The sequence below is a fragment of the Salmo trutta genome, chromosome 7, assembly GCF_901001165.1.
Source record: "Salmo trutta chromosome 7, fSalTru1.1, whole genome shotgun sequence".
Lineage (NCBI taxonomy): Eukaryota > Metazoa > Chordata > Actinopteri > Salmoniformes > Salmonidae > Salmo > Salmo trutta.
This window is the reverse complement of record NC_042963.1, coordinates 51,320,322-51,333,775: the sequence shown is the minus strand read 5'-3', so window position 1 is coordinate 51,333,775 and position 13,454 is coordinate 51,320,322. Positions and strand designations below refer to the sequence as shown.

At 44.7% G+C, this 13,454-nt stretch overlaps 1 protein-coding gene across 1 annotated transcript; it reads right to left on the bottom strand.

Annotated features, from left to right (window-relative positions):
• Positions 1–574: 574 nt before the first annotated feature.
• LOC115197633 (lamina-associated polypeptide 2) lies at positions 575–9,143 on the bottom strand. Its single transcript, XM_029759345.1, has 6 exons — positions 8,507–9,143; positions 7,956–8,073; positions 7,504–7,671; positions 7,131–7,243; positions 6,821–6,930; positions 575–2,996 (listed from the first exon to the last, which is right to left on the bottom strand). Exons 1-6 carry the CDS (start codon positions 8,738–8,740, stop codon positions 2,579–2,581), a joined length of 1,161 nt encoding a protein of 386 aa, XP_029615205.1. The 5' UTR covers positions 8,741–9,143; the 3' UTR covers positions 575–2,578.
• Positions 9,144–13,454: the final 4,311 nt, after the last annotated feature.

Genomic DNA, 13,454 nt, shown 5'->3' with positions numbered 1-13,454 from the left:
TTGCACCTTAGCTTATGCTGCCGCTCTGACATTGCTCATCCATATATTTATATATTCTTATTCCATTCCTTAGATTTGTGTAAATTAGGTAGTTGTTGTGGAATTATTAGATATTACTTGTTAGATATTGCTGCACTGTCAGAACTAGAAGCACAAGCATTTCGCTACACTCGCAATAACATCTACTAACCATGTGTATGTGACCAATAAAATTTGATTTGATTCAAGTTGAAGGATGCCACTCAACACTCTTCTTTCACCTTTGAGTTGGACGCTTATCTTACTATGCATGAATGTTTTCAGTTTTTGTTGAAATATTCTCAAACAAGAGCATCCTTCTGAGGTGTTTTATGCATGTGACCAACTGCGTTCGACTGTGGGCGTCTGCACAGTGTGCACCACAAGACTGTTAACCCACTGAACTAAGTCCTAGGCATTACCTCAGTGAGCCAACACAAGTCTTCAAGTCTCAGGCAAGACAAGGGTTCTCATAATCGTCACTAACAGATGTCAATACAGTAGCTGTCCATCGAACAGTGTACACACTCCATCTCAATAAAGAAAACCACGGGGAGACAACTGAATTACCACATTTATTTCATGATAGTATTTTAAATAAAAACAGATTCAAAATCCTTACCCCCACAATCCCTATCATATCTGTCCATCCATGGGAAGCTAGCTGCCTGATCAAAGTCAAAAACATTGAATCTTTAATATATTCACTGTGTAACCACAAGTCAACAAAGAGGTAAAGTTTTAAGATAGCATTTTTTTTTTAAAGTTTCACTTTCACCTAGACAAAAGACGTTTAACAATTCACATTAGAAAAATACAGAAACAAAAAATACTTATTTTCAACACTGGACAAACATTTCAACATCTTGACATCAAAATTCTATGAATGGTCAACATAAGTTAAGTTGCTATCAATATTACCATTAGTCTCTCCTCAGTCAATTGTTTTACTGTCCCCTTTAGTGTTACCTCTTCTATGACAATGAAGTGTACATGAGGCAGAGTAAATTTCAATTTATAGTCCAAGTAACAAAATGGAATACATTGTTAACTCGTATATTTGCTCAACTACCTATTGCAAAAATGTTATTCTTCCCAGATCAGTAGAGTGCAGAACCGCTTAGAAGGGCAGTGTGGGTGCACTAAAAAAAAAGACAGCCAGTCTTGGGCCATGTTCCTTAGGCAACAAACAGGGAAAACACACATTAAAACAGAGAGGATTATAGCCATTTTGCTACAGTGCCCTACTGAACATGACCCGGTAGATGGGACTGGAAGATCTGGAATCTTTAGCACAACAAATCACTACTGAATGAAACATGTATGTAAACTCACACAAACTCACAAAGCTATACTGGGATTTGGGTCACTGCCCCTCAGGTCAGGTGCCATCATGAGCCATTCAAAGGTCAGACCACTTACTTAGTTACTGCAGCATATACCAAAAACAAGCAATTTAACCAAAGAAAATCAGTTTTATAACCTTTATATCTTGAAAATAAGGGTTTTTCCTCATACAGTGACGAGACCTGAACTTACACTATTGGACACTGTCACTCCTCCCAGCACTGATCAGATTAATTTAGAGCAGATTAGAATAGACCTGAGCACCATTATTCTACCTAGCTTTATTATTACTACTAGTGTATATTCAATAATCCATACAGAAAAACTTGGAAATGTTCCCGTAATTAGTCGCATTTCTTTGTGCTTGAATTAGTGGGAGGGCACTAAGCAGGGTTGAGGTAAATTCCATGTAAAATTCCAGTCGATTCAGGAAGTACACTGGAATTCCAATTCTCTTCCATGCTTTTTAATGAGGAACACTTGGAATTGTTTACTTTCTGAATTGACTGGAATTGAAATGGAATTGACACTTACACTGGCACTAAGTGCTATCACTGTGCATGCACTTCACCATCAGAAAAACACCTGGCACCACAGACACTCCAAAAACTACAAACATGTCCTTCAAAAACTACAACCATGCATACGACTTGTCTGTCCTTTCTAAAAATACACACACAAAGAATACACAACATAGACTTCACACTACGATTAAAAACAGCTTAATAATAAAAACAAGTCTCTTCAGACTGTCTTGGCAAGACAGTGTTGGTTTTCCAGGAAGCTGGTGTTGGTTGGGTTGAATACCCCTCCTGCTCTCCTGGTTGGGTTGAATACCCCTCCTGCTCTCCTGGTTGGGTTGAATACCCCTCCTGCTCTCCTGGTTGGGTTGAATACCCCTCCTGCTCTCCTGGTTGGGTTGAATACCCCTCCTGCTCTCCTGGTTGGGTTGAATACCCATCCTGCTCTCCTCACGTGGGGTGAGGAAAAGTGAACAAGGAGGGGACAGGGTGATAGTCTACCAGCCCAGATTAAAAGTCAGTCAGTCCTCCAAGGTGGTGATCAGAGGATGACGATGGAGGGGGGTGTGGTGAGAGCAGTGGCCAGGTGGTCTGTTGAATAACTGGGGTTCTGACCTCAATTGGACAACCTGGTAAAATAACGGTAAAAAAATACAACAAAAAAAGAGAGCAGGGTGGAGAGGGTGCACTGCTTACCTGCCGCCACTTTCTGCTTCTGCACCTTGGCTGCTGCCTCCCCCGATACCCAGCGGCACAATCACATTATCGAACACAGCATCCACCACCTTATCAACCATGCTACACAGGTGACCCTTAGCGCTGTTTAGGAGACCCTTGGCGTCGGTTAGCATTCCCTTGAAGGACTGAACCTGATCTGCATCGAGGTGCTGAATGGCGAAGTAGATGGACCCAGCTACAGTGACGAGTACCATGAGCTTTAGTAGGACAGAGAGGAAGCCGGGCCTGGCCGGCACGTTGGAGCCCAAGGAGCTGCATTCAGAATAAGACTCTGTATAGATGGAGCGCTCCAGGAGAGACTCGTTCAGCCAGTAGTTGCTGGGTTTTACCGGTCGGCCCGCCGCGCCGCGAATAGGTCGCCTGCAGCTGGCGCTGGGGAGAGAGGGATTAGAGGATGAGGTGAGTGACTACAGTAATTTAAATATACTGCTTTAAATATCACTGAAAAGTAGGGCTGTGAAGGTCATGGAATTTTGGATGACGGTAATTGGCCAGCCAAATGACCGTAAGTCTCCGCATTAACCATTCAAATAGCAAGAAATGTTAAATATTATTATTACACACATTTTCTTCTCTCCTCCACTCCTGACTGCATGAGCTGCCATAGATTATATTTCTGTGTGTGCAGCTGCAATTTGCTTGCAGATTTCTATGTGTGCTTGTTTGCTACAACACCTTGTTTGTTTCAGAAAGGAGAAACAAAGTTTCATCACGTTGTTAAGAGTACATGTTACCGTATAAACGGACTCAACCACACGAATACCTAGCCATCCCGTCTTCAGTCAGCTGTTTTAGTTCATTTTTGTTGTTATGACAGTTATTTTATGTTCATGGCAGTCTTCATTCATAACTATCGATTACATGGTTATACAGTAATTGTGCCAGGCCTACTGGAAAGATAAGTACTTTTCCAAAATGATATTTAATCTTTCTGGACAAAACAACCATTCTTCATGTCACGTCCTGACCAGAATAGGGGTTATTGGTTATTGTAGTTTGGTCAGGACGTGGCAGGGGGTATTTGTTTTATGTGGTTCGGGGTGTGTGTTTATGTAGAGGGGTGTTTCCCCGCTTCAACCAAAGGTATTCTGCAGGGGTGGACAGGTTAGGTGGTGGACTAAGGCCAGAACCTGAGCCACCTCCACAGTAGGAGGATTGGGGAGAGGGGGGTGTAGCACGGGAACCGTCGGTGATGGCAGCCACCCTCCCTTCCCTCCCTTTTTTTGGGGGGGGGGGGGGGGGGGCGTTTATTTTGTGTTTATTTTTGTATGAGGTGCATCCGGGGTCTGCACCTTTGGGGGGGGGGGGGGGGGGTACTGTCACGTCCTGACCAGTATAGGGGTTAATGGTTATTGTAGTTTAGTCAGGACGTGGCAGGGGGTATTTGTTTTATGTGGTTCGTGGTGTGTGTTTATGTAGAGGGGTGTTTGATTTATGTATTCCGGGGTTTTGGTCTATGTTAGTGTATTTCTATGTTCCGTCTAGTCATTCTATTTCTATGTTTAGGTATTGGGATTGGGGCCTTCAATTGGAGGCAGCTGTTTTTCGTTGCCTCTGATTGAAGGTCCTATAATTAGGAGTGTGTTTGTTATGGGAATTGTGTTTTTTTTATTTTTTTTGCACTGCTGTGTTTAGCCTGCAAGACTGTTCGTTCGTTTATTGTTTTGTTTATTTAAGTGTTCACAATAAAAGTCAAGATGAGCACTCAACCCGCTGTGCCTTGGTCCAATTACTACGACGGCCGTGACAGAACCTCCCACCACCAACGGACCAAGCAGCGGGGTAAGGAGCAAAAAATGACTTTTGTGGACTATAAGGAGTACTGGACTTGGGAAGACATCTTGGAGGGTAAAGGATCCTACACATGGGAGGAGATCCAGGCTGGAAGGGATCGCCTCCCATGGAGACAGGTGGAAATAGCGAGGGAGGAACGGCGAATGTGGAGTGAAGACCGGGACTATTATATGGGAACACGGCTGGCAAGGAAGCCGGATAGGCAGCCCCAATAATTTTTTTGGGGGGGGCACACGGGTAGTTTGGCTAGGGCAGGCAGTAGACCTGAGCCAACTATCCGTGCTTATTATGGGGAACAGAGGATCAGAAGAGCACCGTACTATGCGGAAGTGCGCACGATCTCGCCTATGCGCACGAAGAGTCCGGTGAGAATGATTCCAGCCCCTCGCAAGTGCCATGCTCGAGTGAGCACTCAGCCCGTAGGGGTTGTGTGCTCCAGACCTCCAGTAATGCTTCACGGCCCAGTGTATCCTGTTCCCGCTCCTCGCACTAGCCCTGAGGTGCGTGTATCCAGTATGGCGTCTCCAAAGCCAGCACCACGCACCAGGCTTCCAGTGGGTCAGCCCAGTCCAGTACGTCCTGTTCCTGCTCCTCGCACTAGCCTTGAGGTGCGTGTCTCCAGTCTGATACCTCCAGTACCAGCACCAGGCTTCCAGTGCGTCAGCCCAGTCCAGTACGTCCTGTTCCTGCTCCTCGCACTAGCCTTGGGGTGCGTGTCTCCAGTCTGATACCTCCAGTACCAGCCCCACGCACCAGGCTTCCAGTGCGTCAGCCCAGTCCAACTCGTCCTGTTCCTGCTCCTCGCACTAGCCTTGGGGTGCGTGTCTCCAGTCTGGTACCTCCAGTACCAGCCCCACGCATCAGGCTTTCAGTGCGCAGTCCCCGTCCAGAGCTTCCGACGACAGTACCCCGTCCAGAGCTTCCGACGACAGTACCCCGTCCAGAGCTTCCGACGACAGTACCCCGTCCAGAGCTTCCGGCGACAGTACCCCGTCCAGAGCTTCCGGCGACAGTGCCCCGTCCAGAGCTTCCGGCGACAGTGCCCCGTCCAGAGCTTCCGGCGACAGTGCCCCGTCCAGAGCTTCCGGCGACAGTGCCCCGTCCAGAGTGTCAGACGACAGTGCCCTGTCCAGAGTGTCCAGCGACAGTACCCCGTCTAGAGATGGCCCACAGTCCGGAACCAAGAGAGACGGCCCACAGTCCGGAACCAAGAGAGACGGCCCACAGTCCGGAACCGAGTGAGACGGCCCACAGTCCGGAACCGAGTGAGACGGCCCACAGTCCGGAACCGAGTGAGACGGCCCACAGTCCGGAACCGAGTGAGACGGCCCACAGTCCGGAACCGAGTGAGACGGCCTACAGTCTGGAACCGGAGCTCCCAGAGTCGACTTACAGTCCAGAGCTCCCAGAGTCGACCTACAGTCCGGAGCTCCCAGAGTCGACCTACAGTCCGGAGCTCCCAGAGTCGACCTACAGTCCGGAGCTCCCAGAGTCGACCTACAGTCCGGAGCTCCCAGAGTCGACCTACAGTCCGGAGCTCCCAGAGTCGCACTACAGTCCGGAGCTCCCAGAGTCGCACTACAGTCCGGAGCTCCCAGAGTCGCACTACAGTCCGGAGCTCCCAGAGTCGCACTTCTGCCCGAGGTCTACAGTGAAGCGCTTCAGCCCGAGGTCTACAGCGAGGCGCTTCAACCAAAGGTATTCTGCGGGGGTGGACAGGTTAGGTGGTGGACTAAGGCCAGAACCTGAGCCACCTCCACAGTAGGAGGATTGGGGAGAGGGGGGTGTAGCACGGGAACCGTCGGTGACGGCAGCCACCCTCCCTTCCCTCCCTTTTTTTTTTGGGGGGGGGGGGCGTTTATTTTGTGTTTATTTTTGTATGAGGTGCATCCGGGGTCTGCACCTTTTGGGGGGGGGGGGGGGGGTACTGTCACGTCCTGACCAGTATAGGGGTTATTGGTTATTGTAGTTTGGTCAGGACGTGGCAGGGGGTATTTGTTTTATGTGGTTCGTGGTGTGTGTTTATGTAGAGGGGTGTTTGATTTATGTATTCCGGGGTTTTGGTCTATGTTAGTGTATTTCTATGTTCCGTCTAGTCATTCTATTTCTATGTTTAGGTATTGGGATTGGGGCCTTCAATTGGAGGCAGCTGTTTTTCGTTGCCTCTGATTGAAGGTCCTATAATTAGGAGTGTGTTTGTTATGGGAATTGTGGGAGGTTGTTTTTTGCACTGCTGTGTTTAGCCTGCAAGACTGTTCATTCGTTTATTGTTTTGTTTATTTAAGTGTTCACAATAAAAGTCAAGATGAGCACTCAACCCGCTGCGCCTTGGTCCAATTATTACGACAGCCGTGACACTTCAAGGCTACTTCGCTGATGAAGTGAAATGTCAACAGACTTACCTGATGCCTGTGGGTGAAAGGATCTCATTAGCGAGAATCTCTTCAACATTCTCCCTCGTCTTCTTAGGGGTCTGGTCGCCAGTTGCTAGGCTCACCTCCATCACCTGTAGCTGTGAACATTGACAATAGCAACAGATGATTGAGAGGCTGGAGTTTATGGGTGCAAGATAATGTTATTTGTACATATTTGTGCTGAACTTTCTTGCTGTTGAAGACGAAAGCGGTTTTAATGTGAGATCTCTGATTTCCATTGTATGTTTTAATTATTATTTATTCTATATTGAAAATAAAGTTGAACTTGAAGGCTTACCTTGCTGCTCCGTCTGCTGCTGTTCCTAACAGTGACAGGAGTCTTCCCTCTGCTCCTCACAGGCTTCTCCACAACGGGAACAGGCTCTGGTTCCGTAGCAGTACCTATCTCATCTGGCACAGGCAAAGCCAACAAGAGTCAGTGAGAATCAAGGCATCTAAACTGACAGTCAAACATCATAAAGTAAAAAAAGATCCATTCCAATTCAGGAAGTAGACTGAAATTAACATTTTCCTCATTGCTTTTCAATTTAGTCCTACTTCCTGAATTGAAATGGAATTGATCCCAACCCTGAATTAACTTTTATTTGTATAGGTGAGCTGCCTAATTAATGGTGCATGTTCTTGTGCAGTGGTAAGATGATTGCTCTCACCTTCCTCCTTGTCACTGTACTGGCCAGAGTATGTGTTGCCGTTCTGGTTGCCATCTGCCTTGGCTGCAGCGTTAACTGTGGCAGTTTCAGGTGGGCTGGGCGTAGTCTCAGCTGCAGGTGTATCCAGTAGCTTCTGAAGCTTTTTCTCATAAAGCTTCCTGGTGGAGCCTGAGGGAAAGGCAAAGGAAACCAGTTAGGGATGAAGTGAACTGTGGTTAAACATATATATCTCCGTTTGTCTGAGTCTGTTGGTGCACACACATCCATAGTCTCAAGTGGCTTCCTCTCCTCGTCTCCTTTCCTTCATCTGCACAGGTTTGAAAGAACTGATGAGGTGAAAGCAGATTCCTCAGTAGGCTTCTGCCATTTCACTTTCACTTCTCTTCTCCAATCAGTGCAGATGAAGGAGAGGACGACACCTTAGACAAGTGAGAGATATATGCAGGACTCACCAACTATGGGCCCAGCGTTGACTCCATGTTTCAACAGCTCATCTTTTAAACTTGCATCGGTGAGGTCTGTGACTTCCACTTCTTCTGAGCGAGGCTTGTCTGTCTTCCTGGTAGCTTTCTATGGATTGATTATGGGTGTCAATACATAGATTGGTTAATTAGATTATCTAATAGAGACCAAATATTAGCCTATCTAACGTTATCTAGCCTAGTGGTTAGAGCGTTGGACTAGTAACCGAAAGGTTGCAAGATCGAATCCCCGAGCTGACAAGGTAAAACATATGTATTTCTGCCCCTGTACAAGTTCCTAGGCCGTCATTGAAAATAAGAATTTGTTCTCAACACATCCATTAGAGAACTAATTCAAGGCGTGAGTAGCAGGGAAAAAATGGTTAGTGTATATTTCACGGAAATAACATCACATGGACAGCATCCTTGATTTTACAACACAGGTATCTAGTGATTTAATGCATTATGACTAAAATTAGAATATCCATTCACACTCATAGCACTGTAATAACCATTTATAACATAAACATTTCATGACTTACTCTTCCAGATCGGCTCTTGTTGGAGACTACAGGGGCAGGCAAATCTTCATCACTGGAAAACGTGTCTACAGATGGTGGACATTTCTTGTTCTGAACGGTCAAGTTTTTCAGGTACAACTGAACGTACACATCTTTCTTCTGTTCGGAGCTGGGAAGTGGGACATTGTTGGCCGTGAGCTCACTTTTGAGCTTATCCTTCGTGAGAACAGACGGATCTTCGAGGAATTCCGCCATGCCTGGTTGCTTTCTTATAGTTTAAAACTGTAGCTAGCAAGTAATGCTGAAATGTAGCAGTTAGCAAACTCGGTCGCTAACAACAACAACAACAAAACGTGCAGAGCTAGCAATGTCGGCAAATGAAAAGACTGGCGCCCAGCGATTTAACTTAGCTAGCATGAACTAGCTATCCGGTTTAGTTACTTATTTTTTTTAATCTTCAGATATATTCACCTCCGATCGCTTGTCTCAGGCTGCAATTATTTAGCAAAAATACAGATGCAATTTAATTGTATATTTAAACTGAACAAGTAAATACGGATTTAAAACTATTTAAAGAACTGTAGGCCCTATTAGTTAAAGCCCGGCCTATTTGCGTCTGTCTGTCCGCAGTCGTAAACCAGTTAATACCAAGCCAAGGCAACAAAGAGAAGAGCTATTGGACGGTAGACGGCAATGAACTATAAACTAGATGGTGATTGGTCGGTCTTGAAAATAACAGATGCACCTGCCACAAAGAAAGAGGAGCTTCAACATCAGTAGGCCTAGTCAGCAGTCAAAATAGTATATCGTCTGAATTAATGCCCAGATTGATTTTGGTATAGTTTAAAAGTCCTTTATAATGACATGAGAGGTAATTTCCAATTTTATAACACTGATGATGATGATGAAACTCTGCATCCCCATCTGAAGATGGCAGTGTCATCCACTATATGGTTGAGTCTGAAAACCAGTGGTCCGTGAGAGCAGCCCCCTAAGCACTTCACAATTCACAGACTAAGTGACAAAGGAAAGCTGTTATAACAGTGTTACATTAAACGTTATAAACATTGTTTGACACAGGCGTACATAGGAATATTCTTAACATAATGTACACGCTGGTCAGATCGTTCTGAAGTATAAATTATAAATTAAGGTAAGATAAGTGGTCACTTCTTATCGCACAAGGAAATACATGTCCATGACTAATTTGACCAGCTGAGAGAGAGAGAGAGAGAGAGAGAAAAGTCACAGTCATAGAAAAATATTTCTGACCACTGTCTGGCTCCGGTCTTCAGGGCATACCAGTTGCCAAGCCTTTACACTCTGTGGTGGTGAAGGTCCTATGATGCCATGGTGACAGTGGTTTGAGGTGGCAGAGTGTTGCCCCTAGACCTGGGCTGAATCCCAAATGGCACCTTATTCCCTATAGTGCACTGGAGCTCATTGGGCCCTGGTCAAAAGTGGCGCACTATACCGGGAATAGAGAGCCATTTGGGACATAACCCTGGCCTTTCTGGGATGCTGCTGCTACCGTAGAAACCAAGCAATGGATCCCCAGCCCACCTCAGCCTTCAGCCTCAAACCACACGGAATACAGTGCTTGAAGTTTATAGTTCAGGTTTTCCATAGCCGACTTGCCAATGGGGTGTAAGCATAAAAAATGTTGAGCCCTTGAGAAACACCTCTTAAGTTTTCTTTGTATGTCATTTACACAGAAAATACGCAGCGGGCCAAGAATCATAGGAAGTGCCTCCTTAAGCATAACAGTCGTGCCCTCTGAAAAATGATCAAAGTGGAGACTGCAATTATCAACGTTCACGTTTTCAAAATGAGTTCATGTAAAAATGAAATACTGTATAAGGACATTGCTCTCTTAGGCTACAGTGCCATACAGTGATTGTGAATAGCTAATAATATATATTTTGGGATGAATGTTTGTAACCTCTTGAGGCTAGATAAAGATTTCGCAATGGTGTTAACTTTTAGATACTTACTGAACTTACTGAACCTCTCTCAAATTTCCCCACCTGATTAAATTGTAGAGTCTCTGTGCACTTAAATCAATACACATTCAATGAGTATAAAGTTCAAGCTTTCAGTCATGAAGACCTTCATCTGAGCATGCAGAGTATTTGATTGTCATCTTTTAGCTTTGTCAGTGAATTTGTTTGTCTCCAGATATGGGAGATGTTTAGGCTCTCCATGACCAATATAGTTATTGTGTAGAGTTTGGTAACATTTCACTTAAAGCCTGTGGGTATAATGCATCATAAGACTTGACTTTTATGACCCCCTTACAACATGTTATTATCATCCTAGTATTATCGTGACTCAGTGTGTCATAGAGAGGCATAATATTATTATAAACCTTATAATTAGAGTTGTATAGTCTCAGATGAGCCCAGATAAGATTCATATACTCAGAAAGTCTCCATATTCAAGAATGTAACAGCATGATGGGTGGGGACTCGGATGAGGTCTTGACTGAAATCCAACTCAAAGATCCAATGAATTTTTTGATCATTTGGAAAAATGTCGAACATAAGACTCTGTCCTTGGTCCAGTTTATCTTGGATTTTAAGCATTTCTGAATCCCAATCGAGCCAACCGCCGCTGCGTTAGGAGCGTAGGAAAACTCAACCTTTTACCACCCAGTGAATGTGTCTGATCCAATTCCACTGACACAACAAAATAAATACTGGTGAAATTGATAGAAGATGTAAAATGTAAATGGTTGAACTTGATGAAAGCACTTTTATATTTTGCATGGTACGTGCAGCCAGGTACATTCAGCGCTGCCTCTGCCTATATGTAGACTACGCATAGGGCCCAGTGGCCGAACTCACTCTGAGTCGCAATTTATTGTTGAGAGTTACAAAAGTAGAAAACACAAGATGCAATTTCAAAATTTGGTAGTGCATCAGCAGTTCTTCACCTCATGGCAAAATGTGTAGAATTGCATGAAATTAGTTATAAAACTGAAACATTTTCTCTACACCCGATGGCACAATGTGCAGAGTTGCAGGAAATAAATTTAACACTGAAAATAATTATCCACTGCCAAGAGGGGTGGGGGCACGGTAATGTTATGCCCCAAACAAAAATCGCTTAGGGTCCCCAAAAGGCTAGGTTTGGCCCTGGGTACATTGCACAAGGAATAGAGTTTACAAGTGGAGTCCACATTCTTTACACTATATTTGTTATGTGTGTAACCAACAGGTAATCTACTAACCTGTTTTCTGGTATCCCAAATATCCCATTTACTGGGTTTGATGTTTGATTGAATATGGCCCCTTGTGTGATCCTGATCATGCCTGGGTGGGTTCCAACAGTTCCAACAGTTCCGTGGCACTGGATACACACTCAAGGTGTGTGTGTGCATGTGTGTGTACCACCACTATACAATAACTGAATCAGAATGGTTGGTTGTTGAGACATTTTCCCTGCTCCCTACACAAACCTACAACAACAACAATCCCCTTAATCCACTGAGGATGTTATTCATAACTGCCAAGCTAATTAAGATCAGACCCTGTCGTTTCCTGTTCCAGAGGGAGGTACGGAGCTAGGATGGAGGGAGGGTGGGAGGGATGGAGGGAGGGAGGGAGGGTAGGATGCGGGCGCCGGCACTCTGACTGCGTTTCGTTTCACAGGAGCTGAAGAGGAGATTTGTGTGTCCTGGCCTAAGAACAGCCATCCAGCCATCCAGTAGTGGTTCAACTCAGTCTGCTGCTCACACAGTATATTTACGTCTGTTGACAATTCAAACTAACTGTACATAAAGGACACACACTTAGTTGTAGACATTTCTCTCTGCAGGGGAAACTGAGATTCTCTCTTGGCTCATCTGTTGATGCTCATATGGCTCTCCACTCATTGGTACCATACCAACCAAGTGCTCCATATACTTGCATTATTGTTATTATAGTTAAAAAAAAATGTTTTATACCAGTTTTGTTTGGCTGTCGAATACAGAAAACACAGCTCATGTCTGTGTGCACTGCACTGGGTTGCTTCAGTTCAGACAAATGTTAGGTGAACTTTCAAGTCTCAAAATGAATAAAACATTTTTTTTTTTTTAAATCCCTGTCAAGACCACCGGCAGGGTATGGCATGACGTGTTAGGTAATTTAGAGGATTCAAATTCAAAAGGGACTCGCACATCTGAGATATCTTTTTTGCAGGTGCATGGTAACAGTTTAATAAAATTAGAAAAAAGAAGAAACCCGCACACTGCTCTTGATAGTATCACTGCTCTGGGTAGTATCACTGCTCTGGGTAGTATCACTGCTCTGGGTAGTATCACTGCTCTGGGTAGTATCACTGCTCTGGGTAGTATCACTGCTCTTGATAGTATCACAGCTCTTGATAGTATCACTGCTCTTGATAGTATCACTGCTCTTGATAGTATCACAGCTCTTGATAGTATTACTGCTCTTGATAGTATCACAGCTCTTGATAGTATCACTGCTCTTGATAGTATTACTGCTCTTGATAGTATCACTGCTCTTGATAGTATCACTGCTCTTGATAGTATCACTGCCCTTGATAGTATCACTGCTCTTGGTAGTATCACAGCTCTTGATAGTATCACAGCTCTTGATAGTATCACTGCTCTTGATAGTATCACTGCTCTTGATAGTATCACTGCTCTTGATAGTATCACTGCCCTTGATAGTATCACAGCTCTGGGTAGTATCACAGCTCTTGATAGTATCACTGCTCTTGATAGTATCACTGCTCTTGATAGTATCACTGCTCTTGATAGTATCACTGCTCTGGGTAGTATCACTGCTCTTGATAGTATCACTGCTCTTGATAGTATCACTGCTCTTGATAGTATCACTGCTCTGGGTAGTATCACTGCTCTGGGTAGTATCACTGCTCTTGATAGTATCACTGCTCTGGGTAGTATCACTGCTCTTGATAGTATCACTGCTCTGGGTAGTATCACTGCTCTGGGTAGTAT